At 44.8% G+C, this 27,789-nt stretch overlaps 2 protein-coding genes and 1 pseudogene across 22 annotated transcripts in view; 1 reads left to right on the top strand and 2 right to left on the bottom strand.

Annotated features, from left to right (window-relative positions):
• The window catches only part of ZHX2 (zinc fingers and homeoboxes 2), a 193,881-nt gene extending 191,690 nt beyond the window's left edge, over window positions 1-2,191 (bottom strand). For all 5 annotated transcript variants that reach the window (XM_065519570.1, XM_065519569.1, XM_045398634.2 and 2 more), the window contains exon 1: window positions 2,007-2,191. The gene's annotated coding sequence lies outside the window, so the exon portion shown is untranslated. The remainder of the gene's footprint in view (window positions 1-2,006) is intronic.
• LOC107130682 (uncharacterized) lies at window positions 489-27,684 on the top strand. 17 transcript variants are annotated; one of them, XR_012416621.1, is made up of 5 exons: window positions 489-576; window positions 990-3,774; window positions 5,750-5,814; window positions 7,340-7,455; window positions 8,415-8,538. XR_012416621.1 is itself a non-coding variant. In XM_073999364.1 (4 exons), exon 1 carries the CDS (start codon window positions 946-948, stop codon window positions 1,585-1,587), a length of 642 nt encoding a protein of 213 aa, XP_073855465.1. In that variant the 5' UTR covers window positions 860-945; the 3' UTR covers window positions 1,588-2,482; window positions 5,750-5,814; window positions 7,340-7,455; window positions 8,415-8,538. The 17 variants fall into 17 exon arrangements, 13 of the variants coding, with proteins under 13 accessions (XP_073855465.1, XP_073855469.1, XP_073855474.1 ...); XR_012416623.1 differs by lacking the exon at window positions 990-3,774 and having other exon boundaries at window positions 7,351-7,455; XR_010577471.1 differs by lacking the exon at window positions 990-3,774.
• Window positions 12,584-27,544, bottom strand: LOC102119418 (cyclin-dependent kinase 5-like; annotated as a pseudogene).
• Window positions 27,685-27,789: the final 105 nt, after the last annotated feature.

The following is a 27,789-nucleotide window of genomic DNA, read 5'->3' as shown; positions in this document are numbered from 1 at the left end:
AGAGAACAATCGCGGAGCAAAGCATTTAAACAGCGATGATATTTCCACACATCACCAGTCCAATTATTGTCAGTGACACATTTCAGCCTTACTTGTAGATTTTTTTTCCCTTCTGGCCTTAAAAGAAGATGTATATACAGCCTTCTGTAACTTTCCCTTTAAACTTAAACCTTTATGCTAGTCCCATTCAACCACTTGACGGCTCCATTAATCTATTTTTACTATTAAACATGCCATTTTACAAGATATTTATTCCACTTGGTCGTCATCCAAACGCTTTTTGACATTACTGCCCTGGGAGTGAACTGCTTAAACTCGCCGCCCTCATAAACAGAAAATCACCTTTTGACTCAAATCTTGAAGAGCTCTCAGAACCTCACCCCCTTCACTTCCACAGGCATTAATTTCTGCCATATATAAAGGAGAGAGTGAGTAAGTGTGTGTGTGTTTGTGTGTGTGGTTTTAACAGGGTAATTGTGGGAGGTCTGGGCAATTCAAGAAGTGCTGGGGAAAGAATCCTCTCCTCCTAACTCCTCCATTCTGCTCATCGGGGCCTGCCTGAGACCTGGGGATCTGGTAAGTTAAGAGAGAGAAAGTGATCAGAGAGCAGGTTGGGGAAGAACTCCAGGGCCTAAAAGTCAGTCTCCCAGGGGGCCAAGCTGAGCAACCACTCTTTAAAAGGGGAGGGGTCGAGGGAAAGTCCTTATTCATCGACTTCCCTCCTCCACGCCCCAGACAAACAAAAGGCCACCGCGAAACAGCTGAAGGTAGAGACCCCACTGGCTTTGAAGCCTATCAATCAGGTGGAAACCTGAACAAATCACAATTTGACTTCCCCATCAAGTTTTCTCCCCAGCCTGACAAACCCTCCTCCTCCGCCGCCTCCACCTCCTCCTCCGCCTCCCAGGCTCAGCACAGCTACGAGGCCAAAGGGACCGTCCTGTGATGCCTGCTGGTTTCCAACTTTCCGCTCATCTTCGTCTCCGCAGCCTCCTGCAAAGCGGCTGGGAAAAGGGCAAGTTTGCAAAGCCGAGGATACCGAGTCCTGGGGAAGCCACAAAGAAGCTGCAACACCAACAAAGATTAACCTCTTGTGGGGCAGACGAAAAGCGCCAGCTGCCGTTCAGGGGGGCGAACGTGGGCTCGGGCTGGCAGAGGCTCCGGCCAGCCGGCAGCGGACAGCAGGTCCGGGGGTCCCGCGGCCCCCCTGGGCCCCCCGCCCCGCGCGGACTCCCCCTGCACCTGAGCGGGGGTGAGGACAGCGCCGCGCTCCGGCCCTGCCCCCGCCAGGTAGCTCGGCTGCCGCCCGCGCTGCGCGCCCGCTGCCTGCAGCCGCCGGGAGCGACGAGAGCAGAGGCAGCCTCGGCCCACGGCGTCATGCTTCCTGCCACCACATTACGGCGAATCGTCACCGGGAGAGGGGAGCGAGGGGAGAGGGGGAGGGAGGGGAGCAGACACACGCAGCCCCCCGCCTGCCAAAACGCGCGGAGACGGGGCCACGTCCCGGTGGAGTCCCCGCGGGACCTGCCCCGTTTGCACAAAGCGCCGCAGTTTGGCCAAGAAGGGAGGGAGACGGCCACGAAATAAATAAATAAAAACAGTCGGGTCTACGTAACGCCCTGTCGAAAGCGGACGCCATATTTTTTTGTGGCTTATGTCGACATAGGGAAACGTAGACATGTTTTTCCTCCTGCTCCTCCTCCTCCTCGCTCTGGCTCCCATTTATCCAAACTTGTAATCAAAACTCTTTAAAAAAAAAATCTCCTTCCCTCTCTGTATCCGCTCATTTCCTCCCACCCGCAAAAAGAGCCTGCACACCCCCCCCCTTCCGTACCCCCCTTCCAATCACAAACCCGGCCAAGTCCCATTAACAACACATTTTCGGGAGCCGCGGCGGCGACGGCGGCGGTGGGAAAGTTGGGCTGGAGTGGCCGGCGCCCGGCGTGCGGGGCTCGGGGCTGGCGGCGCCGGCTGGGGGGGCTCCGCGCCGAGGCGAAGTTTCTTACCTGCGCCGGGGCTGGGAACGCGGGGACCCGGGCTGGGAACGCGGAGACGCGGCACGGGCGTTCCAAAATGGAACTCTGCTGGCTCCCCCCACCCACTCCCCACTCCCCACCGGGCGCCCGGCTCGGGCTCCGTGGGAAAGAGGGGGAAAGCCAGCCTGTCAGACAGACAGACAGAAAAAGCCCCCGTACGGAGAACGGTGGCCAAAATTTTTAAAAGAAAAAAAAAAGGAAAAAAAAAAAAAAAGGGAAAAAAAATGCCTCGATCAGTGGGGAATCTACGCCAAAACCCACATGATCTGTAACGTCAGCATGCGTATTTGCATACGATACCACCACCCGAGCTGCCACCCGGGCTCGGGTTCCGCAGAAAGTTACAAAGTGAAATTCAGCCCCCTCCGGAGACACCGGCGAAATGTCATTTTTCAAGCAGGAGCTGGGGGGGAGGCTAGCCCTAAAGGCGCTGGTTACTGGCCAAGGTAGGGGGGCAGTAAATTAACTTAAAAGTCTGAGCCCAGTAACGGACTCGGTGGAATTTCTGCGAGAAGAGGAGGGGGAGGCGCGAGCGAGATCATTGAATATTAAGCACGACCCCGCGCGGCGGCCGCAGCCAAACCCTCTCGGTGCAATACCCATTTTCTTTATGAAAAGTTCAAGGTGTCACTGATGAGCTCAACAAACTGTTGATCTTGACCACGTGGAGTGGCGGACCGTGGGACCGAAGGGCGCGCTTGCAGGCCGGGCTCTGGCGGCACCCGGGCCCCCGGACCCTCTGCAAGGGGCTGTACGCGGGTGGGGCCCCCACGCACCCTGTGCGCTGCCTGCGCCTTGGCCCGGTTTCAGGCTCAGAAAAATAATAATAAAGATTTTAAAACTATGTTGAGCGAGACACATTTTACTCCCGGAATGATAATGAGAAGGCTCGGCGTAGGGAGGGGAAGAAGGAGCCCCCACTTATATAACGACTTGAAGTTAGATCACTTTTGCTTGGGGAGATTCCGGGATTTCCGCCTGCTCCAGGTCTGAGGCTGGTTAAAGATCCTCGAACTTTTTCCCTTAAGAGCCAATAAACAGACGCCCCAGGGGCCGACTTAAACTCTGGTAGAGCCCGCTTTCGCTAGAATTCTCAGATTCGAAGAAATGCACACGCCTGCGGTGCTCGCAGAGAAGTCCCTTGGAAGCTAGGCGGGTCGCTTTCGCAACTAGGACTCCAATGTTCCCAGCGGGAGCGGAGCTCTCACCGCGGCAGCCCCCTGGCTCCCCTCGGCGCCTTAGAGCAAAGGCGGCCGTGGATCGCGCTGCCCTTCGCCTGCGGCCTCGGAACCATGAACTTGTATTCCGGACGCCGCGCTCCTGCCACAGTGCCTGGCTAAAGAGCTCTAAGGAATTCGGGATCCGGGCACACTTCGGGATCTCACGCGGCAACCTGTCTGCACCGCGCATTCCTGCCCAGATGGACCTTGTTTCCCCTGGGCTAGCCTGTGGGCTCTTGGGCAGCTCCTGGGCGGGGACGAGGGGCTGCGGTCTGGGGGCTAGTTTCGAGGCTCCGAGCGCAGCCAGAAAACAAAGGGAGCCTAGGGCTGAGAGGCTCTGCGGAGTCCCCGCCCGCCCTGCAGATTAGCAGGCGCGTCGCGTCGGGGCTTCCCGGCCAGCTCTGCTCTGGGGAATTAGAACGAACTCTAGCGGCCGTTTGCAACTCGGCTCTGGGCGCGAGGGCATCAACAGGTGGCCGTGTGCAGCGGAGAGGCCAGTGGCGAGGACCCGGACTGGGGTGAGGACGGTTGGCCTTGGGGCTGACTGGGTGGCGGACGCGCTGGGTGACCTTTTGGTTTTTTCATTTCCGAGGCCGGGAAGAAGGAAGTAGCTAAAAGGTTTTTGTAAGTTCTGCCCCAGGGCTCTAATTTCTGACATACCGCTTGGCTCCCCAGAAATCCTTTGCAACAAAAATTAAAACAGCTCATAGGCAAAACTTTCTTACTGGTCTGCACCTGTTTGTTCGGTTATTGCTGATGTAGAGTCTGTTTGTTGGCATTTTAACCGCCCATTTAACAAGATTCTATCCTGGGAAGGAGTCTCTTGCGTGATGCTCTCGGGCCTGAAAGGCGACTTGGAGGGGCTCTTACAGGATTCTGTTAACTTCTTGATGACTGTAATCCAGCTTAGGCCACGTCTTTCTCAACCTCATTTGGTACCGGCTATCTAAGAACCTAATTTACTTGCCATCGACATCAGAATTTACCGATCCCTGATCTCCTCCCCACCTCTGCCTCACCCAGGGTGAACCAAAATAGTAAAAAGAAAAGAAAAAAATATGGGAACCCCCGCCCCCCATTCCTCCCTCTTGTCCCGTCCCGCCCGGCCACACCAACTTCAAGATTTTGATATCGCTTACCTTATTATGCCCCTTCCAGGCCATTCCACTCCCTGCCCCCTCCCCCTTTAAAATAAGTCTAGTTCTGTCTGTTTCCATGGAAATTTCCCAAACCTTAACGAAACTATTCCTATTTTGAGGCTGCACCTCCTCTGGATGATCAATCACTTAGGAAGGTTTTCTATAAGCCAAGTTTCCCTGGCTGCCACCTCATTGCCACCTGCTTCTGGCAGGGTGACAGATTGTACGTAGGGTGGAATGGGCCAGGCCAGAGGGAAGCCGGGTAACCGTCTAAATGGTCTACTGGGTTCTCATATCTTCAGAGCACTTGGAGCTCATGGACACTAGCAAGGATGAGGGGCCTCTGATGTGTTGCAGTGTCTTTAAATTGTTCAGAGTTTAGCATGGACTGAACTTGCACCATATAAAGAGAAAACGATGAGGAATAAGACAAAGGTGGTTTTTGCTTTATGTGGTATGATCCCCGTTTGCTTTAAGTATATCCATGGAGTAGACAGACCCTTATCTGACAGGATTTAGGAGCTTCAGAATCAATAATGTTGGACAAGTAAATGTTCAGCCAGGAAGTAACATATGCCACTTTCACTTACAACTCATTGGTCAGAACCAAAAGTTAACTGTAAAGATCCATGGAAGTATTGTGTGCCTGGAAATGGAGAGAATGGGAAAGATTTGCACTAGTGTGATAGCACTAACGACTATCATAAATAATAGTAGCAGTTTACAATTATTGATCATTTACCATGTGCTGAGCCTTTTATATGTATCATCTCATTGAATCATCACAAAAATCTATATTTTATCTTTATCTTACTGATATAGAAACTGAGACTTAAAGAGCTTAAGTACTGTACCTTGCTCAACATCACACAGATGCTAAGTAATGGAGTTGGGATTTAAGCTTAATTTTACCTGCTTCCCAGATAATAGACTTTTAAAACACTGTCTTCAACCACCTTTAGACTTAATTGGTCCCCTGTTGTTGGGCATTGGGTAGTCTCAATTTTATTCCAATGAACAACCTTGTGTCAAATCTTTTGAATCATCTGTGATTACTTCCTTAGGATAAATTCCTAGGTACATATTTGCTTGGTTGAAATATACACATATTTCAAGAATAAAAACCTTTTGCAAAAAGTGTAAGCTTTAGAAGGTGTGGTCTTCTAAGATGGCTTTTTTCAATCCTTTCCTTCCCTTTTTGAAAAATACGTCACCATTAAGAGGTGGAGTTTACTTCCCCTCCCTTGGAATCTGGGCTTGTCCTGTGATTGCTTTGGATGCAATGAAAGTGATATTCTGAGACATCTAAATCCAAGTCTTAAGAGACTGGCAATTTCTGTTTCCTTCCTTTTAGGGTCCTGCTGCCATGCTGTGGGAAGCCCAAGTTTCGCGGAGAGGCCACATGGAGCGAAAACCAAGGTGATAGGGACAATAGCTCCACCTGAGATCCTGGTTAATACACAGACTTTAGCCATCTGGATGCTCCAGCCTAATTGATCTCCCAGTTGACTCTAGTCTCACCTGACATTATGTAGAGGAAAACCATCCAACTCCACCTAGTCAACCCACAGAATCATGAGATGATCATAAGACTGTAGTTGTTTAACATTATTAACTTTTGGGGTGGTTTATTATACAGTGATAGATAAATAAAATGGGAGTTATTATCCGTGTCTTTATTTATACATATATCTGAATATTCTAGATCTCCTCCCCACTGAGCCCTGCAGGGTATGGGTAGCATTGTGAAATATTGGAGGCCAGGACAAGGGGGTAGAGAGGCCTCTTGGTCCATGATGCCTGAGCTGGCCCACTCTCCAAATCAAAGCTTTTCTTGATTTTAGTTGTTGCTCATGAAGGATCCCCCGCCACAGGTCCCAGATCCTAAGCAAATAAGAACTCATTTATCAAGCATAGATACTCAGTAGGTGCTGGAGTTAAGTTCCTGTTTGCTGTTGCCAAAAACAGAGGTTTCCATTATTTAAGGATATACACTGTGACCAGGACTGCACGTGCCTACTATGTACATGGCTGCCTGGGAGGTGCTTCTTTATGTCATTTAATCTTTTAAACAGCCTTCTGAATAGTATATTGTCTCCTTAATTTGTAGGAGGAAACAGAAGTTTATAGAAGTTTATGAATTATCCATGGGCCATACAGCTGATAAGTTAGAAGCAGGTCTTGAGCCCACATTTGATTGATTACAAATCCTGCCTGCTTCCCACTATACTTGTGGCTTGCAAATTAACTCATGTGCAAACCACCTTCACCAATTTTGTCCCAGCAGCAAAGGTACTACCTATAAATTTTATTCAGCCAGGGTCGTGGCTCACACCTGTAATCCCAGCACTTTGGGAGGCTGAGGCAGGTGGATCATTTGATGTCAGGAGTTAGAGACCAGCCTGGCCAACATGGTGAAACCCCATCTCTACTAAAACCCCATCTCTACAAAACAATAAGCCAGGTTTGGTGGTGAGTGCCTGTAATCCCAGCTACTCAGGAAGCTGAGGCAGGAGAATTGCTTGAACCAGGGAGGCAGAGGTTGCAGTGAGCCGAGATTGTACCACTGCACTCCAGCCTGGTAACAAAGCTAGACACTTTCTCAAAAACAAAACAAAACAAAACAAACAAACAAAAAAAAACCATTTTATTTACATTGAGTCACATTTTTAAAACTTAAATGCACTTATTTCATACTAATACTAAAGAAGCCTTTGTCACAATAGAAACAAGAAAATCCAATATTGAATTTTCAAATGAATCAATGAAAGGTAACAGTGAAAATAAACATGGGGGAAAAAGCCCCGCACTATTGAGCTAGCTAGATACTCTTATTTGCAGAATGTAGAGATGGAGGGGAAAGGTGTTAGAAAGTTGTTAGAGACAAGGGTAGCACCAAACTGAGTTGTTTTTTTTTGTTTGTTTGTTTTTTTCTTTTTTTGAGCTCATTAAAAGGATGGGAAGAGAATTGAAAAGTTATAACTTTCTCCGAGTCAGAGCTATTTTGTCTATACCTGCACATCATTTAAAACCATCTCATGGCCACACATGCTACTAGCGGTACGTATTTCACACGGCTGACACCTGGCTGCCTGCCACAGTTCTTCATGTATGAATCTATTACAATGTTGCTCCGTCTGAGAGTGTAAGAATCAGTGCCAAGGGTTGAAGGGCTGAATGTTTGTGCTCCCTTGCCCCCCAGTTCATATGTTGAAATCCTAATCCGCGGTGTGATCATATTAGGGAGTGGGCGGGGCCTTTGGGAAGTGATTAGATCATGAAGGTGGGGCCTTCATGATGGTGATACTGGAGTGCTGGGTAGAGAAAGGCGGGTCCCTGGCCAGGGCTCCACCCCTACAGACTAGGTGAGGACAGGCACTCCTGGTTTTGCATCTAAATGTTGCATTTTCCAAGACCACCCTGGACCACCACACCCTCATCCTGGTCCTATGAAAACCCGAGACTCAGGTAGATACAGGCAGCCAGACTAGAGGGGCCGTTGGAGAAGATTTGGGCCACTGAGAAGCCTGACTCCAGGGGAAAACCATCTTCCTTCTGGCTGCCCCATCTGCTGAGAGCTACTTCCACTCAATAAAACCTTGCACTCATTCTCCAAGCCCACGTGTGATCAGATTCTTCTGGTACACCAAGGCAAGAAACCCGGGAATACAGAAATCCCTCTGTCCTTGTGATAAGGAAGGGGGTCTAACTGAGCTGGTTAACACAAGCTGCCTATAGACAGCTAAACTAAAAGAGTACGCTGTAACGCCCACCCACTGGGGCTTCAGGAGCTACAAACATTCACCCCTAGGCACTGCTGTGGAGTCGAAGCCTCACGGCCTGCCCATCTGTACACTCCCGTAGAGGTTTGAACAGTGGGGCACTGAAGAAGCAAGCCACACCCTCATTGCATGCCCTGTGAGGGGGACAAGGGAACTTTTCCCATTTTAATGGGATTGGTGCCCTTATAAAGGGAACCACCGGAGAACTCACTTTTTCTCTCCCTGCTTCCCTCCAAGTGAGGACACAGCAAGAAGATGGCCAGGAAGAGAGCTGTCACCCGAACCTGATCATGCTAGCACCCTGATCTCAGACTTGCAAGCCTCCAAAACTGTGAGAAATAAATGTCTCTTGTTTAAGCCACCCAGTCTCTGGTTATTCGTTCTATAGCAGCCTTACCTGGCTAAGACAGTTCAAGGAACTTGAAATTCTGTAAATACCAACTAACTCATTTCCCTGGCTCCAATTTTTTTACCTCTACTATTCATGCTGTCACCAAAACACAGATCTTGCTTGGTCACCTCCTTGCTTACAATCTTTTATTGCTTTCTACTTCTTTGGGGTGGCAGGTGTGATCTTGCGTAAACTTTTCCAAACCAGCATTCCCAGCCCAGTCTTCTGCCTCTTCTCATCTTGTCCTCTACAATTTAACATTACTGGATTCCTTGTCACTCCCTACATTTTCCATGGTCTTTTCCATCTTTGTAAATGGTGCACCCTGTACCTGGAATGGCTTCCTTCTTCCTCAAGACACAGATCAAATGTCACTTTCTTTAGGAAACCTTCCTGTACTCTCCCAAAGAGAGTTAATCCTGCCTCCTCTGAAGTCCTACAGAACCTTGCACTTAACCTTGAGTTAGCAATTATTGCCCAGTAATCTAGTTACTTCTCTGTATTTGCTGTATCCATTTCACTATACGTCCCTTGTGGATGAGTATTTCGCCATAGTCATCTCTGTGTCCTTGTTTCTTGCCTCTCGTGGGGTATATCGCAGGCAGGATTCAAAGATGACCCCCAAGATTCCCAGTCCCTGGTTATTCATTCAACCATGGATGTAGGTATTGCTGTGAAAAGATTTTGCCGATGTTGTTAAAGTGCCGAATCACTTGCCCTTGAAATATGGAGATTACAAAGATTATCTGGATGGGCCTGATGTAATCGTATGAGTCCTTTAAAAGCAGACAGGTTTCTCTGGCTGGTGGCAGAAGGGAAAGTCAGAGACATTCAAAGAATGAGAGGGATTTTACACGAGGGAGGTTTTCTGTTGCTAAGATGGACCTGAGAGCCACTTCTAAAAGCTGAGAGCAGACCCTGGCTGACAGTTAACAAGACACCTGGGACCTCAGTCCTACAAGCACAAGGAAATGAATTCTGCCAATAACCAATAAGCTTGAAAGAAGACCCTGAGACCTAGATGAGAAGTGTAGCTCTGGCTGACACCTTGATTTCAGTCCAGTGAGACCCTGAGCAGAGAATCCAGTGAGGCCATGACTAGATTTCTGACCTACAGAAATTGTGAGATAGTGAATTTGTGGCGTTTTATGCTACTAGGATTTTGGCAGGTCTTTTTCCCCCATAGAAATAAACAATTGATAAAGGGTAGATACTGAGTAAATGTTTGCTGAATGAATAAGTGAATGAAAACATGCATCATTCAGCAGCCATAGATGACATTTAAGGGGAACACCTTTCCCCACTCCTGGTTTCCAGGAGGAGGGGTTTTCTCCAGAGGATATTTCAGCTTCTCTCTGACTCTGGAAGTGTCTGGCTCAGCTGCACCCTTCCTCCCCAGGGCACTCCCCTGAGACCCTGAGTCTCCTTTGTTCTGCATCTTAGCATGGGTTGGGGCATTCCCCGCAGCACTGCCTACACCTGTGTGGGTATGCCAGCCTCATTCTGGGTTGTGTATTTGCAGCCCACATGGCTAACAGATGATATTATTCAGCTCAGGCTGCCATAAAAAATGCCCAGCTGGGTAGCTTAGACAATGTTTTTAGGCAGCTGCCATCTTGCTACGTGCTCTCATGACTTCTTTGTGTGTGTGTGGAGAGAGAGAGAGAGAGAGACAGACAGAGAGAGAGAGATACACACACACACACACAGAGAGAGAGAGACAGAGAGAGATACACACACACACACACACACACAGAGAGAGAGAGAAAGAGAGAGAGAGAGAGAGAGAGAGAGAGAGAAAGCCAGACAGAAACAGAGAAAGCAAGCAAGCAAGCTCTCTAGCTCTCTGGTATCTTTTCTTATAAGGTCCCTAATCCCATCATGAGGACCCCAACCTTATGGCCTCATCTAATCCTAATTACCTCCCAAAGATCCCATCTCCAAACACCAACACACTGGGGAGTAGGGCCTCAACATATGCATTTCGAGGGGACACAAACATTTAATCCATAGTACAGACCTATGACCCCCTCCTTCAGCACGGCTACTAACAGTAACGAAGATAGATGATTCATTGGACCCCATATGTACTCCTTATTTTGTTTGCATACTGGATTGGGAAAATGGGTATTATTTATTCAGGGTAAAGTCCCTTGGAGACCTCAACAGAAGACACAGATTGTTGTGGGAATTGTACCTGTGGCAAGACAACATTTTTGCAAATGTTTAGTGATAGTATCACCTCCATCCATATCCTTGTACCCCTTGACTTTCTTCTTCACCCCATCCAAGTAGAGATAAGAATTTTTGATGCTTTTCCCCTCAGAGAAGGAATGAGGTAAAAATTGCATTTTTGAGCAAACTCTTAGCTTTCTAGTTTTAAAAATGTGGATCCCTAGGGGGATGGAAAGAACTTAGGACATGGACAATAAGTTTTAGAGAGAACATAAAAAAGAGAAACCTCACCACTGCCTCTCCCACACCTGGAATGGATGCCTTCGTTTAGGAGAAGAGAGGAAGTTGGAGGGAAAATAATGAGGATGCTGCAGATTCCTTCTCTCTGGATGAAACCCAAGGAGGTGGCAACACCACCCCCAAGGACTGTGGGATCAGATCAGAAGACCTGAGCCATTTCCAGGTAGAGTTCTGGGGGCGGGTAGAGAGACACCAGAGAAAAAGTGGTTGCTTAGTGAGGCAGGTGGAGAAAACCCTGCCTTCCCTCTCCTTGGCTGTTCTATAAAGCGACTTTACCACCTTCTATCAGGACATAAGATCTATTTCCCCTGTCCTTGAACCTGGTTGGATTTGTGAGTGCTTTGAGCAATAGTGTGCAGCAAAAATGACTGATTCTATGTGATTTTTGAGGCTGGGTTGCAAAAGGCAATGCAGCTTCTGCTGTGCCTGCTGGGACACTTGAGTTTTGGAAACTTGAGCCACTGTGTAAGAAGTCCATTTCCCTAGAGGCTGCTGTGCTGTAAGGTGACCTCAGCACGTGAGAAGAGGCCTCAAGTCAGCAGCCCCAGGTGAGGTCCCAGCCAGCAACTGGCATCCACTACCAGACAAGGGAGCGATGAGCCCTCCAGATGATTCCAGCCTCCAGCTGTTGAGTCACTCCCAAGGATCAGGTCTTACCAGCTGTTGCCTTAGACATCACTGGAGCAGAGACAAGCCATTCCCATTGTGTCCTGTCTGAATTCCTGAGCCACAAAATAGTGTGCATAATAAAATGGTTGTCTCACACTCCTAAGTTGTGGGGTGGTGTGTGATGCAGCAAGAGTAATCAGTGTGAGGGATGAATGTGGGATGACCCCAAGTGCCCAGGGTGGTGTAGTCCATAGAATAATGGCCCCAGGCTGGGTGCAGTGGCTCACGCCTGTAATCCCAGCACTTTGAAAGGCTGAGGTGGGCAGATCATGAGGTCAGGAGCTTGAGACCAGCCTGGCCAACATGGTGAAACCCTGTCTCTACCAAAAATACAAAAATTAGCCAGGCATGGTGGCACACGCCTGTAATCCCAGCTACTCCGGAGGCTGAGGCAGGAGAATCGCTTGCACCCAGAAGGCAAAGATTTCATTGAGCTGACATGGTGACATTGCACTTCAGCCTGGGTGACAGAGCAAGACTCTGTCTCAATAATAATAATAATAATAGCCCCAAAGAGGTCCATGTCCTAGTCCCTGGAACCTGTGCATGTGTCCTCTTACATGGCAAAGGGATTTCACAGATATAATTAAGTTAAGGATCTCGAGATGGAAGATTATCCTGGATTATCCGGTGGTTCTAACATGAACACCAGGCTGTTTATAAGAGGGAGGCAAAAGGTCGGAGTTAGAGAAAAAGACATGACCATGAAAGAAAGAGGTCACTGTGATGCAGCCACAAGTGAGGAAGGTAGGCAGCCTTTAAACCTTTTTTTTTTTTTTTGAGACAGGGTCTCACTCTGTCACCCAGGCTGGAGTGAAGTGGTGTGATCTCAGCTTGCTGTAACCTCCACCTCCTAGGCTCAAACGTTCCTCCCACCTCAGCCTCCCCAGTAGCTGCGACCACAGGCGCACGTCACCACACCCTGTTAAAGTAGGCAGCCTCTAGAAAGAGGAAAAGGCAAGACAATGGGCTCTCCTCTGGAGCTTCCCAAAAGGAAGCAGCCCTGCGGACACCTTGATTTTCATCCCATGAGACACATTTTAGATCTCTGAACTCTGGAACTATAAGAGCATACATTTGTGTCATTTTCAACCACGACGTTTGTGGTAATCTCTCACAGCAGGCATAGGACACTCATCCAAATGGTGTGGATGAGGAATGATGGGGTGATGGATCCTCAAGATGGCAGGGTGCACAGATGACACTCTGAGCATAGGAGGGTGCTTGCCCCCTCTCTCTCCCTACCACCCACCCCCTTGTTGATATCAGGCTCTGTCTGTGTCCCAGAACCTAAACCATCTCCCTGGGGTTGAGTTGAACTGTCTGAGATCATTTTCATGACATTGGCTGAATAGGACCTTAACATAGAAATGAAGTTGCATCATAGAAAGTAAAGAAAGTGGTAAGCCTTGCACATGTGAGTTGAGGATTCTGATTGATAACTGATGTGCACTTATCAGAAAGTGTGCTTCCCAAGGCAGTGGGTGTATCTACATAGTGGTCACATGGAAACCTAGGCACTTGGACCAGGATTTGCCTGTGGTCTTTTAAGAATTGATCAAAGGTAGCAAAATAAGAATATTAAATTGTGTGTGTGTGTGTGTGTGTGTGTAGGAAAGGAGCCAATTTATGAAATTAAATAAAGTCAGCCAGGCACGGTGGCTCCCGCCTGTAATCCCAGCACTTTGGGAGGCCAAGGTAGGTAAATCACGAGGTCAGGAGATCGAGACCATCCTGGCTAACATGGTAAAAACCCGTCTCTACTAAAAATACAAAAAATTAGCCAAGCGTGGCGGTGGGCGCCTGTAGTCCCAGCTACTCGGGAGGCTGAGGCAGGAGAATGGCATGAACCCAGGAGGCGGAGCTTGCAGTGAGCCGAGATCGCACCACTGCATTCCAGCCTGGGCGACAGAACAAGACTCCATCTCAAAAAAAAAAAAAAAAAAAAAAAAAGAAAGAAATTAAATAAAGTCCACAAAGGAAGTGAGAAACTTGGGCTCAGGCATCCCACCCTTGCTGGGCTCAGCATAGCTGGAGCTCAGCACACCGGGCACCCCACAGTCCCACCCCTCCCAAGATGGGGCTTAAATAGACCAGGCTCCAGAATGGTGGCCGGGAGTCCCAGGGCTCAGGGCAGACAGAAGTCGGAGAAGTAGGGGTGCTGCAGGGCCTCTTCTGCTGAAATACATTGGACGGGGTTACACTTCAGAAGATTCTGCAGCAGGTCCTTCCCTGTGGCATTGAGTTTGGGCACGACGTACACCAGGAATGTTGTGGCCGGGTACATTGGGTACAGCTTATAGTCTGGCAGCTTGGTCATGGAGGGCCACTGCTCCTCGGTGGGTGCCCCTAGCAGCCAGAGGATCCTCTTCAACTGGTCATCAACATCATTGCCTGGACAAAGAGGCTGCCCAGCATTGACCAGCTCTGCAAAGATGCAGCCAGCTGACCACATGTCAATGGATGTGGAGTACAGCTTGGCCCCAAAGAGGACATCTGGTGGGTGGTTCCACAGTGTGACCACTCCAGCTCAGTAACAGCAGATGGGGATCCCAAAGGCTCGAGACAGGCCAAAATCAGCCAATTTCAGCTCCTCATTCCTGTTAATTAGTAGGTTCTGGGGCTTCAGGTCTCTGTGTAGCACATTACGGCTGTGACAGAATCCCAGGCCTTTTACCAGTTGGAAGAGGAATGACTTTACAATCTCAGGATCGAGGTCACCATTGCAACTGTCAAAATACTTTTTCAGGTCCTGGTAACAGAATTCAAAAACCAAAGTCAACTTCTTGTTGCCGTGCAGAACGTCATGAAACCTGACAATGTTCTTGTGCTTCAGTTCCTTGAGTAGGCAGGTCTCCTGGAGGGCGGAACTCGGCACACACCCTCATCATTGTCATCCAGTCTCACCCATTTCAGAGCCACCATCTCATGAGTCTCCCGGTTTTCGGCCTTGAACACTGTCCTGTAGGTGCCTTCCCCAATCTTCTCCAGTTTCTCGTATTCTACATTGCGGTGGCTGCAGGGGCACCTGTGGGCTCTCAGTTTTAAGACTCAAGAAAATTAAATGTTTTAAAATTTTTATTTAACTTATACTTTTCTTTAAAGACAGGGTCTCACTCTGTTGTCCTGGCTGGAGTGCAGTGGCATGATCATAACTCCCTATAGCCTCGAACTCCCAGGCTCAAGCAATCCTCCTGCCTCAGCCTCCTGGGTAGTTGGGACTATAGCTGCACGACACCATGCCCAGCTAATTTGAAATGTGTTTTTTTAAGTGACAGCTTTTCATTTTGAAATAGTTTGTCTCATAAGAAGCTGCAAAAATAGTACCCAGAGATCGTATGTACCCTTCACCCAGTTTTCCTCAGTGATAACATCTTACATAGCCACAGTACAGTTTTCAAAATGAGGAAGTTGATGTTGGTGAAGACTATACAGGCTTTATTTAGATTTCACTGGTTTTTCATGCATTCTTTAAAAAAATTATTTTTTGCTTCTTTGAAATTTGAGTTTTTTGTAGTTTTTATTTTTTATTTTTTTGAGATGGAGTGTTGCTCTGTCGCCAGGATGGAGTGCAGTGGTGTGATCTTGGCTCACTGCAACATCCGCCTCCTGGGTTCAAGCAATTATCCCGCCTCAGCCTCCTGCGTAGCTGGGACTACAGGCGCCCGCCACCACACCCAGCTAATTTTTGTATTTTTAGTAGCGATGGAGTTTCACCATGTTGGCCAGGATGGTCTTCATCTCTTGACCTCGTGATCCACCCGCCTCAGGCTCCCAAAGTGCTGGGATTACAGGTGTGAGCCACCACTGAGCTGGGCCTGTAGTTATGTTTTAAATTAAGATTTTTATTTTGAGATAATGGCATATTCACAAGCAGAGTGTACCTCTTGTTGCCCTTTTATAGCCACACCTACTTCTTCATCCCTGTTCCCTTCAAAACCACTGGCAACCATTAATCTGTTCACCATTCCTATGATTTTGTCATTTCAGACATCTTTCTTTTTTTTTAATTTTACTTTAAGTTCTGGGATATATGTGCAGAATGTGCAGGTTTATTGCATAGGAATACATGTGCCATGGTGGTTTGCTGCACCCATCCACCCGTCATTTACATCAGGTATTTGTCTTAATGCTCACCCTCCCCTATTTCCCCACCCCTGACAGGCCCTGGTGTGTGATGTTTCCCTCCATGTGTCCATGTGTTCTCATTGTTCGACTCCCACTTGTGAGTGAGAACATGCAGTGTTTGGTTTTCTGTTCCTGTATTAGTTTGCTGAGAATGATAGTTTCCAGCTTCATCCATGAACTCAAAAGGACAGGAACTCATTCTTTTTTATGGCTGCATAGTATTCCATGGTGTGTATGTGCCACATTTTCTTTATTCAGTCTGTCATTGATGGGCATTTGGGTTGATTCCAAGTCTTTGCTATTGTGAACAGTACTGGAATAAATACACACGTGCATGTGTCTTTACAGTAGAATGATTTATAATCCTTTGGGTATATACCCAGTAATGGTATTGCTGGGTCAAATGGTATTTCTGGTTCTAGCTCCTTGAGAAATTGCCACACTGTCTTCCACAATGGTTGGACTAATTTTACATAAATGGGAATCATATAGTATGTGACCTTTTAGGACTGGGTTTTTTTCACTCCGATTATTCTCTGGAGATAAATCCAGGTTGTTGCATATTTCAGTAATTTGTTCCTTTTTATTCCTAAGCAGTGTTCTCTGTTTTGGGTGTATTACAGTTTGTTTGACCATTTATGTGTTGAAGGACATAGGAATTATTTCCATTTGGGGTTTATTACAAATAAAGTTGTGATAAACTTTTGTGTACAGGTTTTTGTATGAACTTATGGCTTCATTTATCTGAGATAAATGCCTGGGAGCATGATTGCTGGGTCGCATGGTAAGGGCATGTTTAATTCTGCAAGTGACTGCCAAACTGTTTTCCAGAGTGGTTGTATCATTTTACTTTTCCATCAGTAATGTATGAGTCACCGAGCTTGCCTGCATTTTGTTGTAAATATTTTTTATTTTGGCCTTTCTGATAGGTGTGTAGTGATATCTCACTGTGGTTTTAATTTGCATTTCCCTAATGGCTAATAATGTTGAACATTTTTCATGTGTTTATTCGCCATCCATGTCTCTCTGAAAGTGAAAAATAATGTCTCCTGCCCATTATCTAATTGAATTGTTTGTTTTTACACTGCTGAGTTTTGAGAAGTCTTTATTTATTCTAGATACTAGTCCTTTCTTGGATAAGTGATTTGCAAATATTTTCTCTACTCTGTAGCCTGCTTTTTGATACTATTGACATGGTCTTTCACAGAGCAAGAGTTTTAATTTTCGTGAAGTCTGATTTTGAATTTTTTCCTTTTATGTATCATACTTTTGGTATCATGTCTAAAACTCTTTGCCTAGCCCTAGATCCTTAACCCTAGATCCTAAAGATTTTCTTATTTTTTATACATTTTTTTTTAGGTTGTTTGTTTGTTTGTTTGAGACAGAGTCTTGCTCTGTTCCCCAGGCTGGAGTGCAGTGGCGCAATTTTAGCTCACTTCAACCTCTGCCTTCCGGGTTCCAGCGATTCTCGTGCCTCAGCCTCCTGAGTAGCTAGGACTACAGGAATGCACCATGATGTCCACCTTCTTTTTGTATTTTCAGTAGAGATGAGGTTTCGCCATGTTGGTCAGGCTAGTCTTCACCTCTTGGCCTCACATAATCCACCCACCTTAGCCTCCCAAAGTGCTAGAATTATAGGTATGAGCCACTGAGCCTGGCCAAAATTTTCTCTTATGTTTCATTCTGAAAGTGTTATAGTTTTTATGTTTTACATTTAAGTCTGTGATCCATTTTGAGTTAATCTTTGTATGATTTAGGTTGATGTTCCTTTTTCACCTATGGATGTCCAATTGCTCCATACATTTATTGAGAGAACTCTTTTCTTCATTGAATTGAGTTTGCACTTTTGTCAAAAATCAGTTAGGGATACAGGTGTGGGTCTATTTCTGAATTATCTATTCTGTTCCATTATTCTATGTGTGTATCCCTATACCAGTACCATACAGTTTGGATTACCATAGCTATATAATAAGTCTTGAAACTGAGTAAGTCTTGTAACTGATTCCTCCCACTTTATTCTTCTTTTTCAAGATTATTTAAGCTAGTCTATTTTTTGGTCTGTTTCTGTATATTTTAGAATAATATTGTCTAGGTCTATAACAATCCTTGCTGGGATTAAGATAGGAGCTGCATTAAACCTCTATGTCAATTTGGGGACAACTGACACTTTTACTAGGTTAAGTCTTCTAATCCATGAATACAATATGTCTCTACATTATTTAGATATTCTTTGATTTTTTTCATTAGCATTGTGTAGTTTCTAGCATACAAGTCCTTACATGCTTTGCTATTTTTATACCTAAGTATTAGTTTTGAGTGATTGTAAATAGTGTTTGTATTTTTTATTTTGGTATCCATTTGTTCATTGCTAGTATTAATATGTAAAAATATAGTTGATTGTATGTTTATCTTGTATCCTGCAACTTTAATGAACTCATTTATTACTTTTAGGATTTGTTTGGTAGATTCCTTGGGGTTTTCTTATATAGACAATCATTTATTCTGCAGGAACAGTATTATTTCTTTCTTTTCAGTATGTTAATATATACCATTTATTGCCTTCTTGTACTAGCTACGACTTCTAGCACTATGTTCAATAAGAGTGGTGAGAGCGGACACTTTCCTTACTCCCAATCATAGAGGGAAAGCTTTAAGTCTTTCACTATTAAGCATAATATTCGTTATAGGATTTTTGCAAATCCCACTGATCAAGGTGAGGAAATCCTCCACTATTCTTATTTTCTGAGAGTTTTTTTTAAAACTATGAACAGCTGTTGAATTTTGTCAAATGCTGTGTCTGTGTTTATTGATTTGATCATATGATTATCTTCTTTTAGCCTGTTACTATGATGGGTTATGTTTATTATGTCATGATTGTGCATTGATTCTCAAATATCAAACCAGTCATGCATCTGTGGAATAAAACCCCCTTGGTCATGTATACACAATACACTTTTCATATACTGATTAATTCTATCTGTTAATATTTTATTAAGGATTTCTATGACTATGTCTAACATTACATCCATATTCATGAGGGATATTGGTCTGCAGTTTTCTTTTTTGTATTGTCCTTGGGTTTGAGATGATGGTAATACTAGCTTCATAAAACAAATTGAGAATTGTCCCCACTTCTATTTTTCAGGGAGTCATTGTACAGAATTGTGTTAATCCTTCTTTAAACATTTGGTAGATTCTTTAGTGAGACCATCTGGGCCTGTGGATTTCTTTTTTTGCAGTTTAAAAATTAATGGTTCAATTTTCTTAATATCATAGGGCTATTCAAATTATCTGTTTCATATTGAGTGCACTATGGTGGCTTGTGTTTTTAGATGAACTGGACCATTTTGTCTAAGGTATTAAATTTATGTGTGTAGAGTTTTTCATAGTATTCCTTTATTATGCTTTTGATGTTTTCAGGATCTGTAATGACATCCTCTGTTTCATTCCTGATATCGGTAATTTGTGTCTTCTCTCTTTTTCCTTTGTCAGTCTTGTTAGAGGTTTTACAGTTGTATAGCTCTTTCTTTCTTTTTTTAACTTTTATTTTAGGTCAGGGGTACATGTGCAGGTTTGTTATGTAGGTAAACTTGTGTCATGGAGGTTTGTTTTACAGATTATTTCATCACCCAGGTATGAAACCTAGTGCCCATTAGTTATTTTTCCTCATCCTCTCCCTCCTCTGGCCCTCCACCTTTTGGTAGGCCCCAGTGTATGTTCCCCTCTCTGTGTCCATGTGTTCTCATCATTTAGCTCCCACTTATAAGAGAGAATATGCAGTATTTAGTTTTCTGTTCCTGTGTTAGTTTGCTAAGGATGATGGCCTCCAGCTCCATCCACATTCCTGCAAAAGACATGATCTCATCCTTTCTTATGGCTGCATAGTATTCTCTGGTGTATATGTACCACATTTTCTTTATCCAGTCTACCATTGATGGGCATTCAAGTTGAATCCATGTCTTTGCTATTGTGAATAGTGCTGCAATGAAAATATGTGTGCACGTGTCTTTATGATAGGGAGATTTACACTCCTTTGGGCATATATCTAGTAATGGGATTGCTGGGTTGAATGGTATTTCTGGTTTTAGGTCTTTGAGGAATTGCCACACTGTTTTCCACAATGACTGAACTAATTTACACTCCCACCAACAGTGTATAAGTGTTCCTTTTTCTCTGGACCTTGCCAGCACCTGTTTTTTTTTGACTTTTTAATGATGGCCATTCTGACTTGCATGAGATGGTACCTCATTGTGGTTTTGATTTGCATTTCTGTAATGATCAGCTTGTTTTCACGTTTGTTGATTGCATGTATGTCTTTTTTTGAGAAGTGTCTGTTTATGTCCTTTGCCCACTTTTTAATTGGGTTGTTTATTTGTTTCATGTAAATTTGTTTGAGCTCCTTATAGATGCTGGATATTAGACCTTTGTCAGACGTGTAGTTTGCAAACATTTTTTCCTATTCTGTAGATTGTTTGTTTACTCTGTTGATAGTTTCTTTTGCTATGAAGAAGCTCTTCAGTGCATAGTTCTTTCTAAAGAAAGAACTAGCTCCTTATTTCGTTGAATTTTTCTTTGTTGGTTTTCTCTTTTCAATTTTATTATATCAGTTTCTGGTTTTATATTAGTGTATTAGTTCGTTTTCACGCTGCTGATAAAGACATACCCGAGACTGGGTAATTTATAAAGAAAAAAGTTTTAATGGACTCACAGTTCCACATGGCTGGGGAGGTCTCACAGTCGTGGCGGAAGATGAAGAAAGAGCACAGGGACTTCTACATGGTTGAGGGCAAGAGAGAATGAGAACCAAGTGAAAGGGGTTTCCTTATAAAACCATCAGATCTTGTGAGATTTATTCCTATCACGAGAGCAATATGAGGGAAATCGCTCCCATGATTCAATTATCTCCCACCAGGTCCCTCTCACAACATGTGGGAATTATGGGAGCTACAGTTTAAGATGAAATTGGAGAGGGGACACAACCAAACCATATCAATTAGTATTTGATTTCTGCTTGCTTTGAATTTACTTTTCTTTTCTTTTTCCAGGATCTTATGATGGAAGCTTAGCTTATTAATTTGAGACTTTTCTTTCTTTCTTTTCTAATGTATGCATTTAATGCTATAAATTTCCCTTAGCACTGCTTTAGCTGTGACCCACAAATTTTCATGTTTGATTTTAATTTTTATTCAATTCAATGTAATTTTAAAAATTTCCTTTGGAACCTCTTTGACCCATGAATTATCTAGAAGTGTGTTGCTTAGTTTTTAAGCATTTAGAGATTATTCCATTATCTTATCATAATTGATTTCTAGTTTGACTTCACTGAGTTTGGAAAATATACTGTTTATGATTTTCATTCTTTTAACTTTGTTAAAGTTTTTTTTGAAGCCCAGTCTATGGTTTATTCTGGTATATATTCCATGGACACTCAAATAAATGTGTATTCTGCTGTTACTTGAGAAGAGTGTTCCAGCTATGTCTATTAGATTTTATTGGTTGACAGTGTTTTGAGTTCTATATCCTTGATTTTTGTCTAATTGTTTTTATCAATCATTGAGAGGACAGTGTTGAAGTCTCTAACTATAATTGTGGATTTGTCTAGTTCTCCTTTTCATCCTATTAATTTTTACTTCACAGATTTTGCAGTTCTGTTGCTTGGTGCATACGCAATGATCTAATTTGGGGTTAACTCAGCGTTTTGAATCCCTAGTTCTATGTCTCTTCACCAACTTGGGATGTTTTCAGCCATTATTTCTCTGGGTAATCTTTCATCCCCGTTCACTTTCTCATCACTTTCTGGGACCCCAATGACACAAATGTTAGATCCTTTGCTACCATCTGGCAGGTCCCTGAATTTTATTATTATAATTTTTTTCAATCTACTTTCTGTCTTGTTCAGATTGTTCTGTGTTTAAATTCACTGATTATTTCCTCTGCTCTTTCATTGTACTTTTGAGTCCAGCCACTGAGGTTTTATTTTCAGGTCTAAAATTTCCACTGGGTTTACCTTTGTATTTTTTATAGCTCTTTGCAGAGACTTTTTATTTCTTTCCTGAGATGCTCTGTTTTTTTATTTGTTTGCAACAAGCTCATATTTGCTCTATGAAGCATTTTTATCATGGGTGTTTTAAAATCATTGCCAGGGAATTCTAACATAATTTCATTATCTCTATGTGGGCATCTAGTGATTTTTTTTTTTTTTCATTCAATTTGACATCTTCCTGGTGCTTGGTATGACAAGTGATTTTTGAAACATGGGAATTTTAAGATTAGGTTATGAAACTCTGCTCTTATTGAAACCCTCTGTTTTAACTGGCTTTCTCTGACATCACTCTGGCAGAAGAAAGAAGAGGGGCTCTGCCTTGTTACTGCCAGGTGATGATGGAAGTCCAGGTTCTCCACTTGGCCTCTGTAGGTACCTGAAGGAAGAACTACCTGTGACTTCTGTGCCCAGGTAGGTATTCAGTGACACTGTGATGGGAATGACTTTGTTACTGATGGATTATGCTGAAACTCTCACCTCTCTACCACTTTGGTGGGAAGAGGAGGGACACCTCATTACTACTGGATGAAGTTGGAAGTCCAGGCTCTCCACATGGTCTCCACTGAGATGAATGGTGATAAAAGTCCTGATCTTTTCTTCACCTTTTCTGATACTGTCCTTAGTATAGCCCCACAAGGGTAGAGGTCTCAGTTCCTTAGTCTGCCTTTGTTGGCATGAGTGGGGGCAGGACCACAGTGTTTTTCTGTGGTGATTGGCTGGAGAGGAGTGGTTATTATCTAAAAGTTTTTTGTCTTGCTAGGCTGCCCCTTTCTTGGTCCTTTGGCTGGAGAGAGTGGGTTGGTTGAGTTTTGCTGGGACTTTTTTTGTCTGTGCCTGTTAGTGTGTAGTTGACTTCAACTCCAAGTCCAGAGTGTATCAGGCAAGAGAAAACCCAGGGAAATCACTGCCCAGTTGGTCATTGTTCCTCAGGTCCCAAGTTTCCTAGCTGGTCCACTTCCTTCTCTCCAAGCCTGAGTCTTTTAATGTTTGTTTTGCATATAATACTCAGGGTTTTTAGTTGTATCTTGCAGGCAGAAGCTCCAAACAATGGGATTCTAGGATTACCATAAGCACTTTGAGCCTGTCTGATGGTGATTATGCTAGCATTGCCTTATAAAGGATATTCAGTTGCTCTTAGGAAGGGAACTGGGCACTTCAGGGACATCCTGGCTGGAAGGCCTGCTTTTGGCTTAATCTGGATCTTTAAAGGGTCATAATTCATGTCCCTTTTAGAGAAATCAAGGAACATGTCAGTCAGCACTGACACAGGGTGTCCAAGCTTGTCTTTTGAGTTTGGAAAGTTTCGTGAAAGTTTGAAACTTCGAGTATGACATGTGAAAAGAGCCCCAAGAAAGATTCAGCCAATGTAGCCTGCTGTGTGTCCTCGAGCAATCCATTTCAACTTCCTGGGCCTCAGTTTCTCCACCTTAAACTCAGGAAAGACAAGGATGGACCAGCTCGGAGTTTCTACACTTCCGCCATTTACAGAGCACCAGCTTGAGTTTGCTGTGACAGTACCTCCTGCTTCTCCATTTACTGAAGACTTTGCTCCAAATGGACTCACTTGAAAGACGAAAATTCATGTTGCTGTGGGACGTGTGCCCTTTGGCAGGAGGATGGCTGTGCTGACTCAGCACACGCAGGACCAGCGCTTAGTCATGGGGTCCTCTGAGGTTGCAAGCCCAGCCTGAAAGAAATGGTCACTGGGGCTTATCAGGTCAGGTTGACCTCTCGACCCTAACTCAGATGCTGAGGAAGCATGTCCCGCACACAGCAGGTGGTTATGAAGCTTTCCAAACACAGACGCCACATGCTCCACGTAGCCTCCATGGTAGTTCACACTCCCCGGACTGTAGGCAGAACATCTGTTGTTGGTTCATGCGAAAACTTCCAAACATGCCCCTCCTCCCTCCCTCCAGTTCTAAGGCACTTAATTTAAAAAAAGCTTCCCTTATTCCTAAACATTGTGGAGCAAACATTTAACATCATCCTGTTGCCTTTAACACACCTTCTGCTCATCCTCCCGTGACAAAATGTTGCTTGCCAACACAGTTACTCTTGAAAGGAAAGTGAATTAAAATTCATCTCCTTGGAAGCACTTGTGAAGAGAAGAACTTCATGGCCCCCTGTGTTCATTGGAGAGTTTCTGAGGACCCAGCACAACTGGGGATTAGCTACATAGCACCATACACCAGTCAGCCCCTCTCAATCGCCTCCCAGGATGGAACTCAGGAGCTGCCAGGGTGGGTGACTACCCCTCGGCAGGCCAGGTTTCCAGCTGGGAGCAGGATGACTCCTCGGAGGGCTGGAAAGGCAGTTAGCACATCCCAGCTGGGGCTGAGTGTAGGACTCTTGTTTCTTTTCTCAACTCATTCACTACCTGTCGAAAATGCTCAATTCCATTGTTTTGAAATGTCCTAACCTATGAAGGCAGCATCCCTGCCTTTTCTGTTCCCTGTTGCATCTTCAAACATTTAGAATTGTGTCTGGCTCTGGCATATAGTAGATGCTCAATAAATATTTGTTGGATGAGTAAATTCCATAGTTGTCTTCACCGAACTCTAAGTTCTATTTGTCAAGGACCATTTCTGTCTTATTTAATCTCTAAGGCTTAATATGGTATGGGGCATGTCGTATATGATCAATAACTATCTATTGAACTGAGCTGTTTCTGGGACATTCCTATTACTCCTTAGGAGAGTCTCCATGGCCTTGCTGTTAGGAGCAGGGCTTTGGAGTCAAGCAGTCCCGAGTGAGAATACTTACTCAGCTACTTTTTCTCTGGGGATCTTGAGGCATGTACTTTCAGCTCCTTGACTCTCTGCATCCTATGGGAAAGACAGGGATAATAATACCTACTAACTTTCTTCAATGCATGGGGTTGTTGTAGAGTTAAATTGCAGGGGGCATAACACTTAATAAATGATAATTATAATTGTTGCTGTTGACATTGTGTCTCACTTCTATTTCTCAGGCAGATAATTGTGCCCACACTACGTGGCTGGATTTTAAGTGGAAAAGGTGACCTGGTAGTGTGTCGGGGAGAGCTGGACAGTGCCTGAGCTCTGCTTCTAGGCCGATGACTCTCAATCTGGAGCCCAAAGGGTGATCTGGGTGCTTTGAGAATCACTCACAGGTTGTAAAAGAGCCCAGTGGAAATCCCAATTGTCCTTGATGAAAATGCATTGTGCTGGGGGGAAGGGGAGTGGGGGAGGGGCGGTGCATGCCGATGGGCATGGATCAGATCCACACAAGACTTCAAGAAAACAAGGAATCCATCATTACATAATAAGTGCTGTCCTGTAGACAAAAGATTTCCATGACTGGAGGTTTTGAGGGGAAATAACAAAGGGGCCTAAACATTGTTATTTAATGACTCTCAGTCTTCACTTCTCCCTGAGGGCTAGAGCACCGATAGAGTAAAGCCCAGTGGTTAAGTTTAGAAGCTCTTGACTCCCTCCTGCAAGGGAAGCCTGACTCTTCAGTGTACTGCCTTGGGCAAATTACTGCCCCCCTCCTTTGTCCTCATCTATAAAGTGGAGATAATAGTAGTCATGTTGATTATGAGAGTTAAATGAAACAATTCATATAAAGAGCTTAAAGCAACACCTGGCCCACAGTAGATGGTTGCCTGTCATTTTTGAATCATCCTGATTGCTTTTCCTTTTTCCCAGGTGATACTCTCCAGTCAACTTGCTGGCTTCCCGCTCACCACCTATCATGTTCTCCTGACTCAGGCTGATTGTGGGGAGCAGGTGTGGACCCAGCACTTGCCTGGGGCCTGCCTTGATGGTGTCAAGGGAGGATGACCTCAGCCCCTGCATGCTCCCTGATGACCGCGGCCTTCTATTTATACACGGAGCACTGGGCTTGCCTGGAGAATGCCAACATTGCCTCTGCGACGCCATCAGCTTGTCTGTTACCTGGAGTCTGAAATCATCCTTTGCTGTTATTATCCTAAAGGCTCCCAGAAGGTCGAATGGCAGAGCTGATGTCAGGATCACAGAAGCCTCTTAAATCTTACCAATAGCAGTTGTCATGACCATGTCCAGTGCAGGAAACATTGGTCCCAGTGCTTGAATTCGCTCCTTTTTTACTATTATCTCTTGCTCAGTTTCTACAAAATCTCTTAGAAGTGGAACTTAGAAGTGGAACTACTGGAACTAAGCATGTGTTGCAATTTTTTTTTAAATCTGTTTTATGAGTAAGCAAGTTTTAGAACGTGGAGCTGACACACCATTTCTAAGACTTATAGTAACCCCAAGAGTTGGACAATGACAATGCCAGGACAGGGCCTCGAGAAAAGCGAGTGGTGGAGGGTTCCTTTCTAGGAGGATTTGAGAACCAGTCAAATGCATTATTCCACCAACAGCTTCTTCTTCATCCTATGTGTTCAATACTCTCAGTCCTGTGGATTAAGCCTTTGCTTAAGGCAGGCAGCATCATATGGTAGAATGAACCTGGCAAAATCAAACACATCTCAAGTCAGGTATCAGTTCTGAAATTTATAAGCTGTGTGACCAAGAAAAGTTACTTACCATTTCTGAGTCTCGGCATCTTCACCTGTAAAATGAGGCTAATACCTTCACCCAACTTATAGAGTGGTTGTGAGGATTACATAAACCTATCAATGTAAGCACACAATATACATTAGCTATTATATTAATATGTTAGCTATTATTATTGTTATTAACTTCAAGGCCATAGAACCCCAAATGCCAAATGTTGACTGGACACAGAAGGATAAAAGCAATGCTCTGGGAAGGAGAAGAAGATGTGGTAAGGCTGGGACTCTAGACTCAGCAGACAGGGGTCGGTATAAGGCCCCAGGAAGCCAGGGCAAGGGGTGAGAAGGTGATGCAATAATGCCAGAGATAACCTTTGTCTGTTTCCCAGTGTGGCCGGGGCCAGCTTGGTTAATGGTTAAGTGAGTGGCACCTACAATGGCATAGAAGGCCTTCTTGTGCACTTGGGACTAAACGTGACTGGTGAAAAACATTCTCCCAATTAGCCAGGCGTGGTGGCATGCGCCTGTAGTCCCAGTTACTCAGGAGGCTGAGACAGGATAATCTCTTGAACCCAGGAGGCGGGGGTTGCAGTGAGCCGAGATCGTGCCACTGCACTCCAGCCTGGGCAATAGGAGTGAAACTCCATCTCAAAACAAACAAAATACACACACACACACACACACACACACACACACACACTCCCCTAGAGAGGAGGCTCCTTGGGTTGTCTCTGCTGGAAGGGCTGTGTAGAGTGTGATCAGGAACTCCCCTTCCACTGTGGAGAAGCTCTGACATCATTGCCATTGTTGCTGCAGCCATTGATGCCACTGTCCTCTCTCCACAGTAGCCACTAGCATATGAAGTACCAGGTACTGTGCTAAGACATGCATTGACATGCATTTTCTCTTTGCAACAATACTATGAGAGACATAGTATTATCTTACTGATAAGGAAACTGAGACTCAAAAAAGAGAATTGCTTAAGGTGGCACAATGACTAAGTGGTAGACCTGGGATTTGAACCAGGTCTTCGAGTAACTCCAAATCAATATCTTTACTCACTACACTATAAAGCATGTTACCATCACTATCACCTTCATTACTGCCATCATCGCCGCTGCCACCACCATCACTAGCACCAGTACCATGATCATCGTTATCATCAATTTCACAAAAAGCAAAATCACGCACTGTATGTCATCTCTTTTAATATTCACAACATGATGAATATGATTACATCATCTCCATCTTGTATGTAGATTAAATGAGTTGTTTAGAACAGTAACTGGCATATACTAAGCTCTTAATGAGTCTTGTTTATTGTTTACTATTAACAACTTGATACAACCCAGTTCAGATCCACTGGTGAAGTCACTGGGCCTTAACCTGGGCCAAAGCT

This window comes from Macaca fascicularis, chromosome 8, assembly GCF_037993035.2.
Source record: "Macaca fascicularis isolate 582-1 chromosome 8, T2T-MFA8v1.1".
Taxonomy (NCBI): domain Eukaryota; kingdom Metazoa; phylum Chordata; class Mammalia; order Primates; family Cercopithecidae; genus Macaca; species Macaca fascicularis.
Note: the sequence above shows the minus strand (reverse complement) of the source record. Positions and strands in the feature narration are given on the sequence as shown.

Coding starts and splice junctions, on each gene's coding strand:
- LOC107130682 (XM_073999374.1), top strand. CDS start 946: ATGCCTGCTGGTTTCCAACTTTCCGCTCATCTTCGTCTCCGCAGCCTC.